We start from the raw sequence: 19886 nt of genomic DNA, 5'->3' as shown, positions 1-19886 counted from the left end.
CGCCAGTGAGCAAACCTGTGCGGGGCCCTTAGGCTATGCCCATACAGGCCCATCGTAAGCTTACTTGCAGGGAAGGGAAGAGTCAAGACCAGCTAAAACAAACACTAATCACAATAAGGATGACTTTAAATGGAACAAAATCTAAACCTAAAGTATGAAAATGACTCTACAAGTAAGATGTAAAATGCAATTTTAGGTTTCAGACAGAGATGGTGAGAGAGAGGATAACAGAGCTTTTAATTCTGCTTCATTGTTACTTTTTAACACTCTGTAAGATTGGGACAATATATACATCCAGCAGTGTTTATTTAACTCTGGGGATTTTGCTGCATAAGGACTTCCTGGGGGCTAAGTGAGGGCTGCCTATGCAAGGGCCATCATAGGCTTGTTTGTAGGGCCTGTTCTGGCCCAGGTCTGGGCCAGTTATGTGCTATTGTCTGTAGTCCAGAACTGGGCCATTGTAGGGCCGTCATTCTTCGTTGTATGTGGGCCGAGGAAAACTGGTTGTGTGGGCCAGAGCTGGGCCAGAACAACATTGCTATGTGGGTAGGCATAAAGCCTATTGGTTTGAAGCTTTTCTCACCACTTTCACATACCAGTTTCTCTAATGGCATTTGTTTGTATGAGTTTGTTAAAGTGTGAAATTTATGGACAGACCCCACCCTTTGTTGCAGGTCACTTTAAACGGTAACCTAACTGGTCATCTTTGCACAGGTGGGTGTGCTGTTCTGACTGTAGTGGATCATGAACGGAGATTACAGGCATCAGGTTGACACCAGGGGGTGCTAGAGTTTAAAAACTGACTGAAACAGTACATACATAAAGGTTTTTCAGTGGTTGTTTAGAAATTCCACAATAAAAGTAATAGAAATTCTAATAAGAAATTCTTTAAAAAAGCAATTAAAGCATATACAAAACAATATGATGATTTTCAAGGGCAGTAGGTGGTACATAATCTAAAAAGTGATTTGAAGCTTTTCAGGCTTTAATAATATTCACAAATCAAACACTGCCCATCATAATCTTTCTCTTTTTGGTAAAGCATGTTGGAGTTTATTTTCTAGTCCTGCATGTTCTTTGAATGAGGAGATCAGACAACGTAACTAAAATCAAATTATTTAATAAATCTCAAATGAAGTATTACAGAGCTCTGGGTCACAGTTTTTCTGTCAATTATATAAAAAGAAATGCAAGTCTGCCGACAGCTAACTGTAACAACTCGACAAATCCTCTAATTCAAATATTTATGTGAGTTGAGTTGGGGTCGGAAAGTTATACTTCTGCTTTTGAAAAGTCCCTTTGCAGAAATAGCTGCTGTGCAAGTCCTGTTTATGTTCTCTGAGCTGTCTCTGAAACTCAACAAGTTAAACACACACACAGCACAGGTTCATGCAAACATGAGCTTTAAAGATAAACGTTATACGCCCTATGCAATGGATTCAAATATAAGCTTTGATCATGCACAGCATATAAGACTATCAATCATAAGCATAACTACTTTCAATACTATGCGGTAAAATGCTAAATATTCTTCTTTTTCATTCAAGCATCAGTGCAATTGCATAGACTAGATAAACTATAACTTAAAAATAACAAGAATAAGCCATTTAAATTATATTGCATGGGGCCCAAAGCCTTGAATGGGTTAACAGTCAAACATTGATATAAAACAACTATTTGTGCACCAAAAGACACTGCATGACTTCATGTGTTGCTTTGAAACAATGCAGCATTGTATAGAAAAGTGCTATATAAATAAAGTTGACTTGATATGAGTCACATTAGTGCGCTACAGTAACAGATCTTTCTATAAGATGACATTTAAATACTTGATAAACAGATAGCAATTCAGAAGTAGCACTTAAACCAAAGCACTGCGTGATCAAGATGCATTTTAAGATAAGTAAAATCTTTCAAATAATACTCATATATCGTGGACAGCAACTCCATTTGAAATCGGTCCTTCCACAATAACTTCAGTCATGGCAGGTTCCTGAAAGAAAACACAGAACCAGTTACAAGGTAAAAAGGTAAGGGACTGTTAATCTAAATATGTTATTATAAATCATATATTATAAAAGGCTCGTTCTGGTTCTTCATTCTGATTGGTTGAAATGTGTTTCAAGCCGTGATAAAATACCCCGGTAAACCCACGATTCAGACCGTATTACATAAGTATCACTTTGCCACTGTTGCTGCGTACTGATTTATGAAAATAAACACCACAGTATTTAATCATATTTTTTATTTTTCTACAATTGCACAATTAATGACGATATCCAGATAAATGTCAATAAATATTGTTGAGTCATCTCGTCGATAAAGTGAAAACGTTGTCTGAGGAGTTTATAACTCAAGTTCATACGTCCGCTATTATCCACTAGATGGCAATCTTACCCAACTTAAACACTGACGCATTCACTCAACACTGAAAACACAGCGTGTAAGTTTTGATGGCTTTGAATCTGATCTCTTACAAAAGTTCTCCCCAAAAGTGGAATTATCTCCGCTTTTAGCTGAAAATTTGAGAGGTGATAAGAGAACAAATGAAGGTATGATGAAACTTTTTTTTTAAAGCGGAGCATCTGTTCTTTCATTTGATATTATGTTTATTTAAAGAAGATAATTTTTCTGTAAGGCATTCAACTAAAACTGGGTGGCAACTTAAACAAAAACTCTGACAGGGAAAGAGTTAATCATGCTTCCAAACATTTTTGATCATCACTTCAACAGTTGCACGATATAAATGTTAATGTATAAATTAGATGAATGTTGATTTATAAAAATAAACACTACAATCTTTAATTATATTTTCATTGTGTCTTTGCTACGTCTGAGTTGGTTGGGAATTTGCGCTCTGTTTCAGTCACACTTGATTCTGAGGAACTACTTTGTTTGGCGGAACAGTAATATTTGTACTAATATAATTACAACTTATTTGTGTTTTATTTTATGAAATCCTGCTATGAAGTAACCATTTTATAAAAGCAATAAACCCCGCGAAGCAGTAGGGTTACAGTGCATTTTATAACAGCTAAGGGGGTTTTAGGCACTCCGCTTCACGTCGTGCCTAACAACGCCCCTTAGCTGTTATAAAATGCACTGGCAACCCACTGCTTTTTGGGGCTTATTGCTTTAATAACATTTACATATAAAAGCATTAGAAACATACTTGGTTAAAAACATAGGGCACACACACACACACAATATCTTACCATATTATTGTTTGTGTTATTCATTGGTTTCTTTTCTGCTTCTTGATCTGTAAAGTAATAAAAATATATGCAATAAAACTATCAATTGAAAAAATGTAAAAGACAAGTATTTGTTGTTGATGTGCTGTAGGCCAAGTTGCTCATAACAGCTCTATACCGCCATCTTTCTGCCGTGTTGAGTTAGTTGAACTCAATCACATTTCATCAAAGTTAACCAAAGTCTTTTATTTGTTATTTAAGTGTCTAACATGAGAATGATAAACAAAACTCTTGCAGTAAAGAGGCTGTCAACAGCAGGATTAGGCATACTTGTTGTAATACTTACGGTCTTGTACTGTTTGTTTATTTGTCTTCCAGTATTTGACAGCTGCTACTACTGCTAGAATTAAGAACACAACCACCACTGCTGATAGGACAATCCAGCTGCTGGGACCTAGATATCATGAAACACAGATTTGTGTACGTAAATACAAATGTAATAAACTCAAACTTATATCCATTTTGTTTTAGTGTGCTTTTGTCTGATTATATTAATTAGATCTATTCTCTGGCGTACGGGACTAAAACAACTAAAATAATAATTAAATAAAGCTGGTTATTATTATTGAACTGGAAAGATGTAATAATATGTATTTCATGTAACATCACTCTTGCTTGACACTTTCAAAACATTACTACTGACATACCTAACTAAACTTCAATACATATCGGCTTACCTAGGGACAGAGAAATATGATTGTAGCAAAAGGAGAGAAAAACATGCAATGTCTATTTTCATCCCAGTTCCCTAGAAGGCCTTTTTCTTAACAAAATCTATATATAAAAAGAAAACAATGGTTTTAGCATTAATGCTTAATATTAGTAATACACATGCATATATACATAGGTGGTGAAAAAAATCTCAATCACAGATTTAAGAATACTTCAAAGACAACATATTATATACATAAAAGCACTACATCATATAAAGTCTTTCATATTGATGGTAAAACACTATTTGCAACAAATCAGTGCTGTACACGCATTTATTTTAAAGGTGCAGTGTGTAAATTTTAGTGGCATCTAGTGGTAAGGTTACAAATTGCAAGTCCACTGCTCACCCCTCGTTTTTGAAACGCATAGAGAAGCTACAGTAGCCGCCACCGTAAAAACATGTCATCATTGGAGACAACTTAGAAAAAAAAAGTTTGTCCGTTAAGGGCTTCTGTAGAAACATGGCGGCACAAAATGGCGACTTCCACGTAAGGGGACCCTCGGGGTATGTAGATTAAAACGTCTCATTCTCAGGTAATAAAAACATAATGGTTCATTAAGAAAAGGTCTTTATAATCCCCTGAACCTATAGTTTTGTATATTATTTTGCATTTCTGTCAAGAGATCCTTCAAAATATTACACACTGCACCTTTAAACTAGCACTTCATCAATATAAACGTCTTTATATGATGTTAGTACTTTTATTTCAACTTGCTACATTACTGTATATTGCTGACAAACCTGAACACTGACAGAGAAAAACTTTAAATATATATTTTAAGTAGCCTAAATAAAAAAAATGTTTTTTGGTGCAAATTGCTGCCACTGCCTGGATTTTTACACATGCACGCTTGGGATCTTAATGCCCATTAGAACACTTTGGCAAAATACAGAAAAAACGTCATGTAAGTAGCATGAGCTCAAACAATAGCTGTGTCTGAAACCGCTCCTTATCCACTATATAGTGCACTATATCGGGTGTCGGCCATTTTGTAGTGGTGTCCGCAACCTGAAGGTGTGTTCCATTCGACAGGGTCCCTACGGAGTGTTCACTGCTCCCTACTCCGTGAACATGGTATATTAGTTGAAGTGGACTTCACGGACAATAACCGCTCATTTGGAACGGCCTGCAAACGTCATCAAAGAAAGTCAATGACGGGGGCGCGCAGATTGATATAGGACTATATTTTAATTTTTATTTACTATCACATTTAAAATATGTACACTATACAATAACAAAAAAACATTGAGTACTACGTAATGGAAAACGTATGTTTATTATACACTTAAATTGACTATTGCTGCTATTACTTGACTATTAACAGAATTGAAGCCCTGCTGTAACTGTCACGCAAATATGAAAGTTTACTTTTATTTGGTTAACTATGCTGTGTATTTATGCGTTTTTAAACTATTGTCATACAATTGCATAGCGGTCTGACCGTTCTGACTGGTGATCACGTGATGCGCGCAATGACAGTTGGGTGATTATCGCTCTCCACTTCTTGTGAAGAGATATATCGATGTTTCCTGATTCCTTATGCCATGCGCAGTGCCCTTCGAACTGAACATGTTCGCTCCCTTCAGATTGGAATCTCACTTAAGATGGCGGAATGCCCTGTGAAGTCCACTTCGCAGTCCACTTACTTCATTCCCTACATTCATTCACTTCTTTTTACCCACAATGCATTCTGATTTTGAGGGTACATTCGATGCACACTCGTTCACTCATATTTCCCATGATGCAACGGGAAACGAACGCGTAACCAGCTGAAGGATGCTGACAGTAAACACCAAACATTTAGGTTTATACACTTTTGTTACTTCTTGTTGTCAGTTATTTTCTACTTTTTTAAAATCTATCTTTTTTAATATCTTTTATTTAAAATCTAATACAAATTTTTATTAAACAATAAATTAACAGCAGTAAATAAATATTATAAGCAGTTGTTTTGCTCTCTTTAGAATGACAAATGTGTAAGAAAATAAACTTTATCATTTCACAGCACAATCAATAAAGTCACACAGGTGTTTATGATGAATCTCTGCAGGATGTTTACGTCAGTGTCCGAAAACGCTCACTCATTTTCATTTGCTTCTTCCCCTTATAGTGGACTCAATTGTCATTCCCCATATAGGGAATAGTGAATGGATACATGTTGACGGCAAAGGGCGCGTCTACAAACAAACAACGCGCGCATACCCCCTCTCCCCCCCAAAATGTTTTCTCATCGAATCTACACGATTCACGTGGGTCACCTTTCTCCCATTTTTGGCTTCAAAACGGCGAATTTCGCCGAAAGGAATTTCCATGCCTGCTTATAGCTTACAGGTTACTCTCCTTCCTAAACAGGCTTGACTAAGACTTACCCTGTCTCAGGTTTAACCTATCATTTTTTGAAACGGAAAACTAATTTCAGCGTTAACACGTAACCACCCTTCTGAAATCGGCACTCAAATGTGAAAACGAAAGTAAACGCATCTTACCTTCCATAAGCTGTAAAAGCAAAAAAGAGAAATATAAATTCTTCATATTTATGTAGTTAGAAAAAAATCCAAATGTATAATGTGAAGTTATAACGAATATATATATCGAACGTCACTTGACCAAACCAAACCAAACCGCAAACACGATCGCTTCCGGTTCTGTGATCATACAACGCCAGTGGTTATGAGAAGGGTCTGGCTGCAGACTACGGGCGACCTCTTGGTGGTTATAGAACTTGACAAGAAGTGCTACACCAGCTAAGTATTCCTTGCTGCAGTCTGTAGTGCGGTGACATGCATTATGACGTGACGTAAGTCTTCAGTGCGCATGCGCAGAGTGACGCATGGTATGTCTTTAATATTAATATCTAGCTAAAACTCATTTCTCATGAGATCCTATAGTGTTTTTTAACCTGATTATTGAGAACTATAATTATGCCATACTATTATTTCATGTGGGTGTAAGTACACACATCTGAGTTACATATTCAAATAAATGCTCATATATTTATATGCTCTGAGATTTATATTTAGGAAACACTACAAACATTTGAGAGTGGATTGGTAAATATAGTTTATAATTCACACACTTCACTGTCAGACAACTGTTGTTAGGTTATTTGTTTTTATAACCTTGATTAGCAAAATGTGCAGCAAACATACAAATCTTCAAACATGTCATAAGACCAAATCATGTTTATAGTCACATCTCTGAACACAGGTAGGTGCCACTGTGGAGGCGGTTTCTGATTCAACTTCAACGTTTGCAAATCGATCCAAATTTACACAAAGACCCTGCAACTTAAAAAATACCGATCACTTAATGTCACGAACTCAAACTTCAGGAGTTGTACTTTCTGATTTGAGTCGATGGCCGTTTCTCATTTCGAAAGGCTGCAGCCTCCGGAAGTCACATATGCAGGCTGGTTTATTTAAGTTTACTGAGCATTACATTCGCAATTCATGAGTATATTACAACAATTTACAATTAACTAAAAATAATAGTAAACCTAATAATTGTTAATATTATAAAATAAGAGAGAATTGATGACGTATGCAGACTACAAATGCGACCTCCGTAGGCTGCAGCCTTCGGATTGAGAAATGGCCGCTGTGACAGCACAGCAGTTTTTATTCTTAAAGGGATAGTTCACCCAAAAATGAAAATTCAAAAAACTCATTATTTTCTCTAATGTTGTTATAAACCTGTATAGATTTCTTTTTTATGATTTTTCCATTTTGGTGTAGCATTACTAAGTATAAAAAATAATTTGAATAATGTTCAAGCTAATGTGCAAAAAAAGTAATTATTGGGTTAAAGAAGAACTTGTTCTGCAACAGCACAGACCATGTCATAACTTGCAGACTGTCATGAGATGTTACCACAATAACCTTCAACCATCATCCAAAACTTTAACATTAAAGTATTGACGTTTTTTTGTCCTGTAGTCCAATAAGACTTTTTCTACTGCAGTGTTTAGTCACAAATTTCCACTTATAGCACCACTACTTTTAAACAGCAGATTAAGTATACATCACATTACACATACAGTATGTCTCACACAGAAATCCAAAATGCTATTTTTAATGTCAAACCCATATATTATCTGTCATAACATCATTAATTAGTAGTTTTATATAATCTGTGTGGTGGTGGGTAGTAAAAGGCAAACTACCCAGCTAGAAATAAAAAGTTCTAAGAACGTTCCCTGAAAGTTCCCGAATGTTCCCAAAAACATTATGCCAACGTTAAAAGCGGCTAGTTTTTTTTAAGTTCTAGGAACGTTTCTGTTGTCTGAACGTTAGAGTAATGTTACATTTTACCATTTTTAAACGTTATGACAATGTCATGTTTTAATGTTCAAACAATGTTTAAAACAACAACTGTTTATTATATTGACTTGTTTAATTGTTATGTAAATGATAGAGAAACATTGCATTTTATTATTTTAGAAAACATTATTTCTGAATGTCCAGTAAATATATTGCTGTAGAAAACACAATTCACTTACTAGGTTTAGATGTTGATGTTTCATTTTGGGTCGCCCTTGTTGTGATTCGTGTTTGTTTTGGTTGGTCTCTTGACACTTGACTTTTTGCTTGCTAGTTTTTTCCTGGTTGTGTTGGCTTTGTGTTGATGCACCACATTTGTCATGAACATGGCAAGTTAATAGTGTTATTCTGCGGTTGTTGGTACATAATGGTAAAGATCATCACCTAATTCATTTACTAATCAAAACTTTATTTTCTGTCAAAAATGTAAATGAGATCCAGCACTTTCACAGCAGTTTGTCATTAAGGAGTTTTAGAAACTTTGGATAAAAATATCTGCTGTATAACTGGGATGCACAAACATCAAGAATCAGACTATGAATCTCAATCATGGTGACAATTAAATGAAAAACTTCATGCTGCAATGGGTATTAACAAATTACAAACCTCATTCAGGACTCCCAGCATGCACTGCAGCATGGATAAATAAGGATTTTTTTAACCATTTTAATTGTTCATAGATTCATAGTCTGATTCTTGATGTTTGGGCATCCCAACTATACAGCGGATATTTTTTGTCCAAAGCCTCCAAAACTCCCCAATGACAAACTGCCGTGAAAGAGCCGGATCCAACATACAATATTGGCAGAAAATAAACTTTTGATTAGTAAATGAACTAGGTGATGATCTCCACCACTATGTACCAACAACCACAGAAACACACCAACAACCCTCCACAACAAATGTGGTGCACCACCACAAAGTCAACACAACCAGGAAAAAACCAGCAGGCAAAAAGTCAAGTGTCAAGAGACCAACCAAAACAAACACGAATCACAACAAGGGCGACCCAAAACGAAACATCAACATCCAAACCCAGCAAGTGAATTGAGCCCTCTACAGCAACACACTCACTGAACATTCAGAAATAATGTTTTACAAAATAACAAAATGCAATGTTTCTCTATCATCTACACAACAATTAAACAAGTCAATACAATAAACAGCTGTTGTTTTAAACATTGTGTTAACATTAAAACATGACATTGTCATAACGTTTAAAAATGGTAAAATGTAACATTACTCTAACGTTCAGACATCAGAAACGTTCCTAGAACTTAAAAAAAACTAGCCGCTTTTAACGTTGGCATAATGTTTTTGGGAGCATTCGGGAACTTTCAGGGAACGTTCTTGGAACTTTTTATTTCTAGCTGGGTACATGCATAAAATTACATTTTTTTTTATTTTCATGCAAGTTAAGTCAAAAATCCCAATTCGACAAAAAGCAATAGCACACTATAAACATGAATATAAAACACCAGTGCATAGTCGTAGCATATTTGCATAAAATACATTTCTCAATGTTAAACATGAACAGCTTGAATTCATTTGGAATGGAAAAGGACACATCTAGCACCTCTTATATTGGCTCAAACACTATAAACCTCACCTCATATGGCTTTGGAAATTATAAAAAAAAAAAACTATTGTAATTATAAATTAAGGCACATACGAATACACCATCTGAGTTGTTTGTAGAATTAAGAAAAATACTGTAATAAGTGTTAACATGATATACAGTTACATTTTATACACATATTTCCCATTGTGAATAATTCAAATTACAGTTTAGACAACAACTCTACAAGAAAAAAAAACATTATATAAAATTTTTTGAAGGCATGATAATGTGCAAACATTTTGACACAATTTAGGTCAGGTCTTCTGTAACATTTGTTTTTTTCTCGTTTTTCCTGAGTTGTTTATGAATTCTTGTAGACATTTATTTTTTAATGCCCCCCTATAAAGCAAATTTGTTCCAGTCTTCAGCAAATGTGAGTCATGTGAAACCATACCACACACAGTAATCATGCCTTTTATATACTTAAGACAAAAATCAATAAAAAAGCTAATGGTAGAGCTGCCAAATGGGAAGTAGTGTTGTATAGTGTCAATACTGGCGCATATTGAAATTATATTAAAAATGCATGATTTAGTTAACTTAATGTGTAAACACCGGCTAGTCTATGTTTCCCTTTCATAAGTACCAATGTAGTGTAAAACAAAATCACATTGTTTCTTTGGATTACAGTCACAGCTTTACAATTTATTATATAACTATAGCTATTTCTTTCTTATCGGGGTGCTTGGTCCCTTCATAGCTTCTTATAGCTGCATTTAAAAATGAATTATTGCAGCACTAAAATTATTCACATATCAACTCACATAATGACCACAAACAAGTGTTGATCGTGTCATCACTTCCTGTAAGGACACACTGTAAAACACTTCTTGAGATCTTTAAACCTTGTAACAATAAAAGATAAGTAAAGTTGCCCATTTACATATAAAGTTATCTCGCTGACTCTTCAGGTTTTAACCAATCATTTAAAAAAACCTAGAGATTATTTATACACAGATATTTTATACGTTTATAAAATAGGGGTGTAACAATTTACACTGCTCACGGATCAGTTTGTATCACGGTTTTATGGTCACAGTTTCAGTACGGTTTGGCACTGGCCAAATCAAGAACTCTCTTCAAGTAACACACTTATTTTTGTGTCTTAAAAAACAGTTTTTCCAAAAACAAAGTGCATTTCTAACTCGGTTGTTTAACCAATGAGAGCGAAGCAGTAGAGTTCACGTCATCCATCTCGTCAGTTACTGGAGTGGACGTTACTCGTTTGTTTATGACAATCAGATGAAACGCTCCCTAAAGTGAAGCAGGCTATCTGTTTCTACAGTACAGTCAAGCGCAGTGGTAAGCGGAGCTTTGTTACATTACAAAAACATTCATTATAAATGTGTGGATGAAGAACGCGGTTTAAAGGGGTCATATGATGAAAATGTTAGCATTGCCACTTTGTAGGTTTGAGCAAAAATGTGTCGTTTTGGGTGTGTTTTTTAAAATGCAAATGAGCGGATGAAGTGCAAACACTGATCACAATGATGGTGGTTTGTTGTAGTTGAAACTCTATTGTGCTGTCGAGTCCAAAAATTTGTTGTTTTGGGTGTGTTTTTTAGAGTGCAGATGAGCGGATGGGGTGCGGGCACTGATCGCGGTGATGGTGGTTTGTTGTGGTTCAGGCTCGGTTGTGCTGTCGGGTCCTTCTTTTCTCTCTCTTTCTCTCTGCACTAAACGGCAGTGCAGTGGTTGGAGAGTTCAGATTAAGGAGGTGGTATTATTCTAATAAGATATCCTTATGACATCATAATGAAAGCCAAATTTCAATGACCTGTTTTTGCTCGCGCCTGCGAAGTGGCAATGCTAACATTTTCATCATGTGACCCCTTTAAACGCGTATACCGTCCAGAGGAAGGTGAACTGCACGGTTCGGATTTTTACTGAAAAAGGAGTCCATGATGTTTGAAAGCCAATGTTGATATTTGAAATCACCTAAACAAACACGCCCCTACCCCAATAGAATCTGGACCTTCTGTTGATAGACCCGCCCCACACATACGCAACCCGGCATTTGATTTGATTTGATTGGCTATAAGTGTGTTTTGGTAGTCGGCCCGTCTCCTTTTCCAACGCGTTTTTCAAACATCGTGGACTCCGCCTTTAAAGTCCCGTAGGAGGAACACTGCATTATTTGATAGAAAACATCATAACATACAACCGCGTAAAAACAAAAGCTAAACATGTAACATATCTTTAACAAGCTGAGATTCTTATTATTCGAAAGGTGTAAACTCTTTAAATATACAATCAACACAGCAGGTACAATTTGTGTCATTTTTGGCTTTTTTGCCTTTTTCATGAACACCACATTTTGTAACCCAACTAATTCCTCACAGCTGTATTTTCTTTAGACCTGTATTTCATGAAAAGAACCGTCATGGGTCACGTTATAAAACAAGAGAGACATTTTGTACTGCACACGTGGTTCGACCTATTTGTTCATGGAGACCTTCTATAAACGGACAATTCCAGTCTCAAACCTGTTACGGTATGAATGTAGCTCACATGTCCTGTAACTTTCTCTGTTTAAACAGTAGTTACCTTCATTATTTTGTTATCAGTTGTATGTCTCCTCTTGATGATTAACTCTTTTGCCTGTAAAGATAAATGGTAAAAGATAAATGGATGCTTTGAGATGTGTGTGTGCTGTGATTAAAAAATAAACTTGATTAAGAATGAGGGCATTTGAATAAATTCTCTCTCTCTCTCTCTCTCTCTCTCTCTCTCTCTCTCTCTCTCTATATATATATATATATATATATATATATATATATATATTGCTAGAAACTAGATGGTATGTTTTCTTATAAAGACAGTGAATGATTATGCAGAATCAGAGGGGTGCACAAACTTTTGCATAAAACTGTATATATAATATAAACACATTTGAAAGGCAATTCTTACATATAAATAGTTCTACTCACATTAACATCAACATTAAACGTCTTTGAAATCTTTCTAGGGATCAGCAGTTTATAATGTCCTGTGTCTTTAGTGTTGAGTTTTGTGATGGTCAGAGATCCAGTGAGATTTTCTAGCTGGAGTCTGTCTTTGAATCTATTACCTAATAATTTCTCCCCATCCGTTTTTGTCCATTTAGCTATGATCTCAAACTGAATTGTCTGACCAAATACTTTATGTTTAGCAAACTTCCAGCATATCTCATCCTCCTCAGTTACAGCAACACCAGACTGGAGCGTGATAGACTCTCCCTCTATCTTCTTAATATTCTTTACTGAATCTTTATTCATACAAAACCAACCTGGAGTACAATCAAGAACATCAGACACAGTTATGGAGAGGAAACTTGTAAACTATGTAAATGTAAATGCAGTGTTTTGTAAAACATTGTAAACATAATTTAAAATGCTAAATTGTATCACAAGCACTTAATGATTTGATGCACACATTGGGACAATATTTTACCACCAGTTGCCTGATCATCAGTTTCCTCAGGATTCCGAGCTGTTTCAACAATAAAAACTGATTTAATTCAATGAAATATATTGCATTTGAATACACATTAAAGTAGTTGTTCAGTAACTTACTGCTTTGTAAATCTGCCTTCTGATTTGACGTTTGACATGTCACTAAAAACAAACACACATCATAATCTGTTGTTAATGCTGATTTGCACAAAACACAAAAGAGACTCAGTAGTATAATATTTTACCATTATTTTGCTCATCTACTACATCCACCGATATTTGACCTGTTTTTGCAATAAACACCCAATTAATTGCGCACACAGAAATTCAGTTGTACAATACCAATTTGTACTAGATTTATTTCAAAATAGACAGAAAAGAGCACCTATTATCCAATTCACAAATCCCAAATCCTATGGATCCAAACAGGGATGAATTTAGAAGCCACCAAACACTTCCATGTTTTCCCTATTTAAAGACTGTTACATGAGTAGTTACACGAGTAAGTATGGTGGCACAAAATAAAAAAGTTTGTTTGGATCCTAAGAAATGAATGGGGCTAGGCTAAATGCTAACACATTTACAACGCGCTGTACAAAGATTAAGTGCACGCATTGAAAAAAGACAGGTATGTATTAATTTGTCTAAGTTGAAATAAGATCATAAAATATTGAAAAACGTGAAAGTTTTCCTTTAATTTAAAAATAGCATTTGCATGTGCTGAAGAAGTGTTTTGACTAAAATGTCACTGTTTACTGAAACAAATTGATCTATAAAATATGTAGATGTAATGCAGTATTTTATTTGTAAAACATTGTAAACATAGTTGTAAATGCTGATTTGTATCATAAGCACTTAATGTTTTGATGTACACATTGGGACAATATCTTACCACTTGTTGCCTGATCATCAGTTTCCTCAGGAATCAGAGCTGTTTCAACAATAAAAACTGATTTAATTCAATGAAATATATTGCATTTGTACACATTAGAGTAGTTGTTCAGTAACTTACTGCTTTGTAAATCTGCTTCCTGATTTGACGTTTGACCTATCAATGAAAACAAACACACATCATAGCCTGTTGTTAATGCTGATTTGCACCAATATTTGACCTGTTTTGCAAAAAACACACAATTAATTGTGCACACAGAAATTCAGTTGTACAATATCTTACCATTATTTGGGTTATCAATTTGTTCTACTTAGTGATACACCGATGTATCGGCCGCCGATATTAATCGGCCGATTTTTGATGAATTTGAAACCATCGGCATATCGGCAATAGCACGAGAAAGGCCGATACCGATTGTTTATTAATTAAAATGTATAAATAAATCCATTATATGTAAAAAATGAGTTAATGTTGTTAATAAAATAAATGCTGAATAGCTAAAACCACCTTTGAATGTTGTCATGCTGTCTTATTATATTTGTTTTAGCTTAATTTGTGCCTCTCTTATTATGTTGGTCAGTTGAATGTTAATTAGATCCAATCCATGTTCAGTAAAAATAATTTGATGAATTAGAAATAAACTAGCTAATAGACCAACTGTATAGTATTGTATACAAGTGTTTAATATCGGTATCAGTATCGGCCAGAAGTTGTCTGTTTAAATCGGTATCGGCCCAAAAAATCCTATCGGTGCATCCCTAGTTCTACTAGATTTATTTCAACAATAAACAGAAAAGAGCACCTATTATCCGATTCACAGTTTTACATTTCCTTTGGTGTGTAAGTGTGTCTTAGTACATGTTAACCATATGCAAATTTACGAATCCAACTGAAATCTCTTTTCTTGGACTACAATGAACAAGATGATTGTAAGCAAGTATACTTCTGAAGCCCGTTGGACACGATGGTCATTATCATAATTCCACCAGCTTATGATTCACAGCCTGCAAGTAGCCTATGTTTTCATAATTATTGAATCTGCGTGGGTTTTTGGGTGTTTTACAATACAAGTAAAATAGTAAGTACAATATCTTACCGTTCTTTAGAGGGTTTAACTCGTATTCAGTGGGTTGGTCTGTTAAAAAAACATCTATCAGTCATTTTCTTCCCATTACAAAATGTGACCTTTATACAAGTGAAATTGAATTCGTATTTGTATAGCTCTTTTTTCAATATAAATAGATCTCCTTTACCTAAAACAATATTTTATTTATTTAAATGTCTTATAATGTTGAGCTCTTCTTTTGAAGTATTTTATATATTAAAACATACCTCTTTGACCTGCTTCACTAGACTTAAAATAGCAGACACCAACCACAGCAACAATTATTGCCAGCAAGGCCACAACACAAACAGCTAGCCAAGGATAAATTGACTGTTTACCAGAAGCTATAGAAGAGAAAGAAAGACATTATTGTAACTGAAACTTAATAGAAACACTCATAGTAATATCACAGCTAATGTTACCTAAAGGAATGAAGCCACAGACATGAGTAATGTTGAGATGTTGAGTTTGGTTTGTGTTGGTATTGTTCACCACACAGCTGTATGTGTTTGTATCTTTATGTTTCACCTCCAGAGGTAGAGAGAGTCTGATGTTGAGATCAGACACACTGATGCTGGACAATAAACTGTTTCCTTTGTACCAGGAGAGACTCACATCTCTCACATTTAACACTGAACACAACAGCACACATTTTGAACTTGATGATGATAATGAAGAGTTTTTGCTGATGACAGGAACAGGTAGAGGAGCTGGAAAACATGAGAAAATTGAAAGTTTTTTTTGATAATACATCTAAATGTTTTTCTCACTCTAAGACATCTTGATGCAGGGGTCTGATATGTTCATGGATCTATGACTATCATTCTGTTTGACATGCTCACATAAGTTAACTGAGTCCAGGCGCTGGCATGTGTAATTTTGCTTTCAATCATCTCAGTCAGGCAGTAGTAGAAACACCTCATTTGTAATATAAAAAACAATATCAACAGTAGCTTACTCACTGACAGTAACTTGGAATTTCCTGGATGTAACCACAAGACCATGAACCTCTAGAAGATAAAGTCCAGAGTGTTCAGTTCTGATGTCGCTGATGGTAAGAGATCCAGTCTGATTGTTCATCTGTAGTTTGCCTCGAAACATCCCATTATCACCATCATATAAAAATATTGCACCAGACTCATTCATCTTAGCTATGGGAGTGTCTTTTTGAAATATCCAAAGTACCATTTCACCCTGTATTTCAGTAACAGCAGATTCAAGAGTCACAGTTACTCCCTCCATCACTGATAGAGTCACATCAACATTCCTCTGTTCCTGGATTTCTTCATCAAACACTCCTGGAGAACATACGTAGAGTAGTTACTCAATTACAATCTCATTTTCAGTATATCAGTAGATTTAATACATTTCAACATGTTTTAAAAGGCAGTGCTCATGTTGCAGGGCATTTTGTGATCAAATGTACAGTACAGTTGTGCTGGTATGTTTTAGCCTGGGTGCCAGCCGATCTTAGCCCCGCCCACAAGAATTTGAGAACGGGCAGATCGGTCTGGCGTTTTTCCGTTGAGGAGCTGCTATGCTAGGACTAGAGCTGGGCGAACCAATCAAATTGTCAGGGCGGGCTTTATACGATGATGGACAGATAATCAACAGTAACGTAATGAACCACGTCACCAAAGAGCGCGTGTGTTGAATGGCTGCCGCTGTAGAGTTCAGATGTGTGGATTCTGACATTGAGTCTGTTCTAAAAGATATCGACAGAGCATTGATTTTAAAAGAGGAACAGAGAAACGCGAGCAAGGCATTTGTTGATGTTTTTGCCGTCCTTCCTATTCGGCAAAAGTTGGTCGCAACTGAAATGGCTAACGTTATCACGGCGATGCAACTCAGCGTGCACGACGAGATGGATATAATTAGCGGTCGTTGCCAGCTTCTTTTCGGAAGCCCGGAATCATGGTTGCTGAATAAGTGGAGGGACATAGGCTCCAATATTTTCAAGCAAACGTAATGGGTATCGTCGTGGATGAAGTTCACCTAACGTACAAACGGTAAGAGATAGTCTTACTCTATGACTTAGTAAATACTTCATGTTGTGATATAAACGAAATGTTGTAAACATAATAGGTGTTGATGTACATTCGCTAACTCAGTATAATCACAATGTTAGTGTCATTGTAGCGAAATAACTAGCAGTTCGGTCAGGCTGCAAAGACGTAATTTCAACATACACTCACACACACACTCCGTTGCTCTGATTGGTCGTAGGTCTATCCAATTGAGTGCAGAGGCATTTTTCGGTTGAGACACGCCTCATAATTATAGCTCAATGGAGCGGTATCAGACTCAAATTCTGACTAGAATTGAGTATGACAACGTCAGGCTAGGTATGTTTACAACACCGTCCAGAATCCATTCCTACTGAAAAATCCAGCTAAGACAAGCATAAGCTGATAAGTGGTTTTAGCTGGTTTTGCTGGTGTAGCAAGCTGGTCTAGCTGTGTGTGTTGGTCACTTTTTAAGCTGGTCTAGCTTTGTTTTGGTCAATTTTAAGCTGGTCTAGCTGTGTTTTGGTCACCTGGTCTAGCTGGTCTGGCTGGAAGACCAGCTGACCCACCAGCTGCACCTTTGCCAGGCTGGGATGACCAGCTTACCAGCTACTGTGCACACCAAAACTTTAAAACGCGGCTGAAAATGTCTGGACAATGCCGAATGCCAGCTGTTTTTTCAGCTGAGCGCTTTCCTTTATGAAAATTAACCATGGTTTTATTGTGGTAAAAGTGTAGTAACCATGGTTTTTTGGTGAATTGACTACTATGAGCAAAAGGTCAGTACAGCCTTTATTTATTTATTTATCGTTGCCAAGGATTTCTCCATTATGCACATCAGTGTCATCTGTATTTATAGGTTAAATGTAGTCACAGTACGCCACAGAGGCGACCCTTAACCATGGTTTTATTGTGGTAAAAGTGTAGTAACCATGTTTTTTTTGGTGTTTTGATATTAGCAAAACTATGGTTTTACAACACTAACCATGGTGTCATGGTTATTTTGTGGTTACCGTGGTTTTACTACAGTAACCATGGTTTTTTGGTTTTAACTGTAGTAAAACCATGGTTAATTTTCGTAAGGGTTTGGTAACTGTGATGCTTGAGCTTTGAGCCGGTTGGTTGCTGTGGTAATGTCCCGCCCCTCCTCTACTGTGATTGAACGGCCGTGTGAGAACTGTACATTGACGAGCAGAACTTTTCTCCCAAAGTTGAAACTCTTTTAACTCTCGACGCTCAGCTCCGAGCGCGGAAAAACCGCCGAGCGCAGGGTTTCAGCGCGGAAAAACCCGCTAGCTGCTGGCTTATTTGAAAAACGCCGAGCGTCCATCTAAAACAATTGAACATGCGCCGGTGTTGTACACGCCCCCTAAAATCAGTTAAAGCCAGCTACCAGCTGGTCTAGGGCTACTGCCCAGAAAAAGCTATATTAGGAGCCAGCTGTAAACTTTAAAACAAACGATTGGTGTAAATTTATGTTTAAAGCTCTTTTTTAATTTGGTATTGCTCTTTAGAAGCTATTTACAAAGATAATAACAGGAAGACGAAATGTTATGTCTTGGGCGTTTCTCAATCGAAAGGCTGCAGCTCCGAGGTCCCATGCAGGCTGCACGTCAACAAGGTTTATTTAAGTTAAGCATTACATTCGCAAGTAATACGCATATTACAACAATTAACGATTAACTAAGAATAAATGTCAACTTAATTATTGTTAATATTCTGAAATAAGACGTATGTAGCCCACAAATGCGTCTTCCGATTTGAAAAACGACAATTGTGTTGCCATTCCTTACTACAGTTAGCACAAAAAAAACAAACATGTTTACTACAATGGTAACCACAAAATAACGTTTTTTTTTAAAAACCACAGTAAAGCCATTTCTTAATGATTAAGCTCCATAAGATAATTCTGTGAAAACGAAAGTAAGCGCTTTTTACCTTTCATAAACAGCAAAAGCAAAACGTAGAAAAACGAATTCTTCATACTGATGTAATGTTGGGAGAAAATCCAAGTTTATAAAGTAAAGTTAGTGTCTCCGTGTTGATTTGTTTTTAAGGGCATCGTTTCCTGACATCCCAAGACTTGCGCACGGCGTGCAGTATGACGTCAAAGTACGGGGAGAAAGGGAGAAAACTTCACCTTCATAGAAAGTGAAGTGCAGTGCTCATGAATATAGCAGTAGACCACGGGGCGGATCCATATGCTACTTTTACAACAGAAATTCGATACGATCACAAAAAAAAAAAAACACGCGGAAATTCGTGACAGTATCAAAAAACATGACTCTATATATTATATAGGTTTAAGTCAATCATTGGGAATTTTCTATGCTTTATAACCCTTGACAACTGTGATGTTTATATAATATTATGGATACTGAGTTTATTGAAAGTGTGGTTCTGATTTGATCAGTTAAATTTATCCACTGTAATGCAAATGATGGTTAGGCAATTCCTATGTAATTCCTGTGTTTGTGATTTTATTTTAATCAGTAACACTCATCAGCAAATTGACACAGAATTGCAACCACGTTAATCC

The 19886-nt window shown here is 36.1% G+C and overlaps 2 protein-coding genes across 2 annotated transcripts in view; one reads left to right on the top strand and one right to left on the bottom strand.

Moving 5' to 3' along the window:
* LOC141359615 (uncharacterized) overlaps window positions 1-19886 on the top strand; it is a 93558-nt gene that overhangs the window by 70420 nt on the left and 3252 nt on the right. The gene's annotated exons all lie outside the window — the stretch shown is intronic.
* LOC141359263 (uncharacterized) lies at window positions 12224-19713 on the bottom strand. The gene is made up of 12 exons (XM_073861416.1): window positions 19286-19713; window positions 16304-16639; window positions 15764-16051; window positions 15569-15685; window positions 15333-15371; window positions 14357-14392; window positions 14237-14275; window positions 13590-13628; window positions 13465-13506; window positions 13343-13381; window positions 12841-13178; window positions 12224-12511 (listed from the first exon to the last, which is right to left on the bottom strand). Exons 1-12 carry the CDS (start codon window positions 19329-19331, stop codon window positions 12443-12445), a joined length of 1428 nt encoding a protein of 475 aa, XP_073717517.1. The 5' UTR covers window positions 19332-19713; the 3' UTR covers window positions 12224-12442.

The sequence above is a fragment of the Misgurnus anguillicaudatus genome, chromosome 23 (assembly GCF_027580225.2).
Source record: "Misgurnus anguillicaudatus chromosome 23, ASM2758022v2, whole genome shotgun sequence".
Taxonomy (NCBI): domain Eukaryota; kingdom Metazoa; phylum Chordata; class Actinopteri; order Cypriniformes; family Cobitidae; genus Misgurnus; species Misgurnus anguillicaudatus.
This window is presented reverse-complemented; position numbering and strand designations above follow the sequence as displayed.

Excerpts from the sequence above, each read along its gene's own strand:
- LOC141359263 (XM_073861416.1), bottom strand. The coding sequence starts at position 19,331 with ATGAAGAATTCGTTTTTCTACGTTTTGCTTTTGCTGTTTATGAAAG. Across the intron at positions 16,640-19,285 it reads GCTTTTGCTGTTTATGAAAG|GAGTGTTTGATGAAGAAATC; the intron begins GTAAAAAGCGCT and ends TATGTTCTCCAG. Across the intron at positions 13,629-14,236 it reads TGATGATCAGGCAACAAGTG|GTCAAATATCGGTGGATGTA; the intron begins GTAAGATATTGT and ends TTGCAAAAACAG.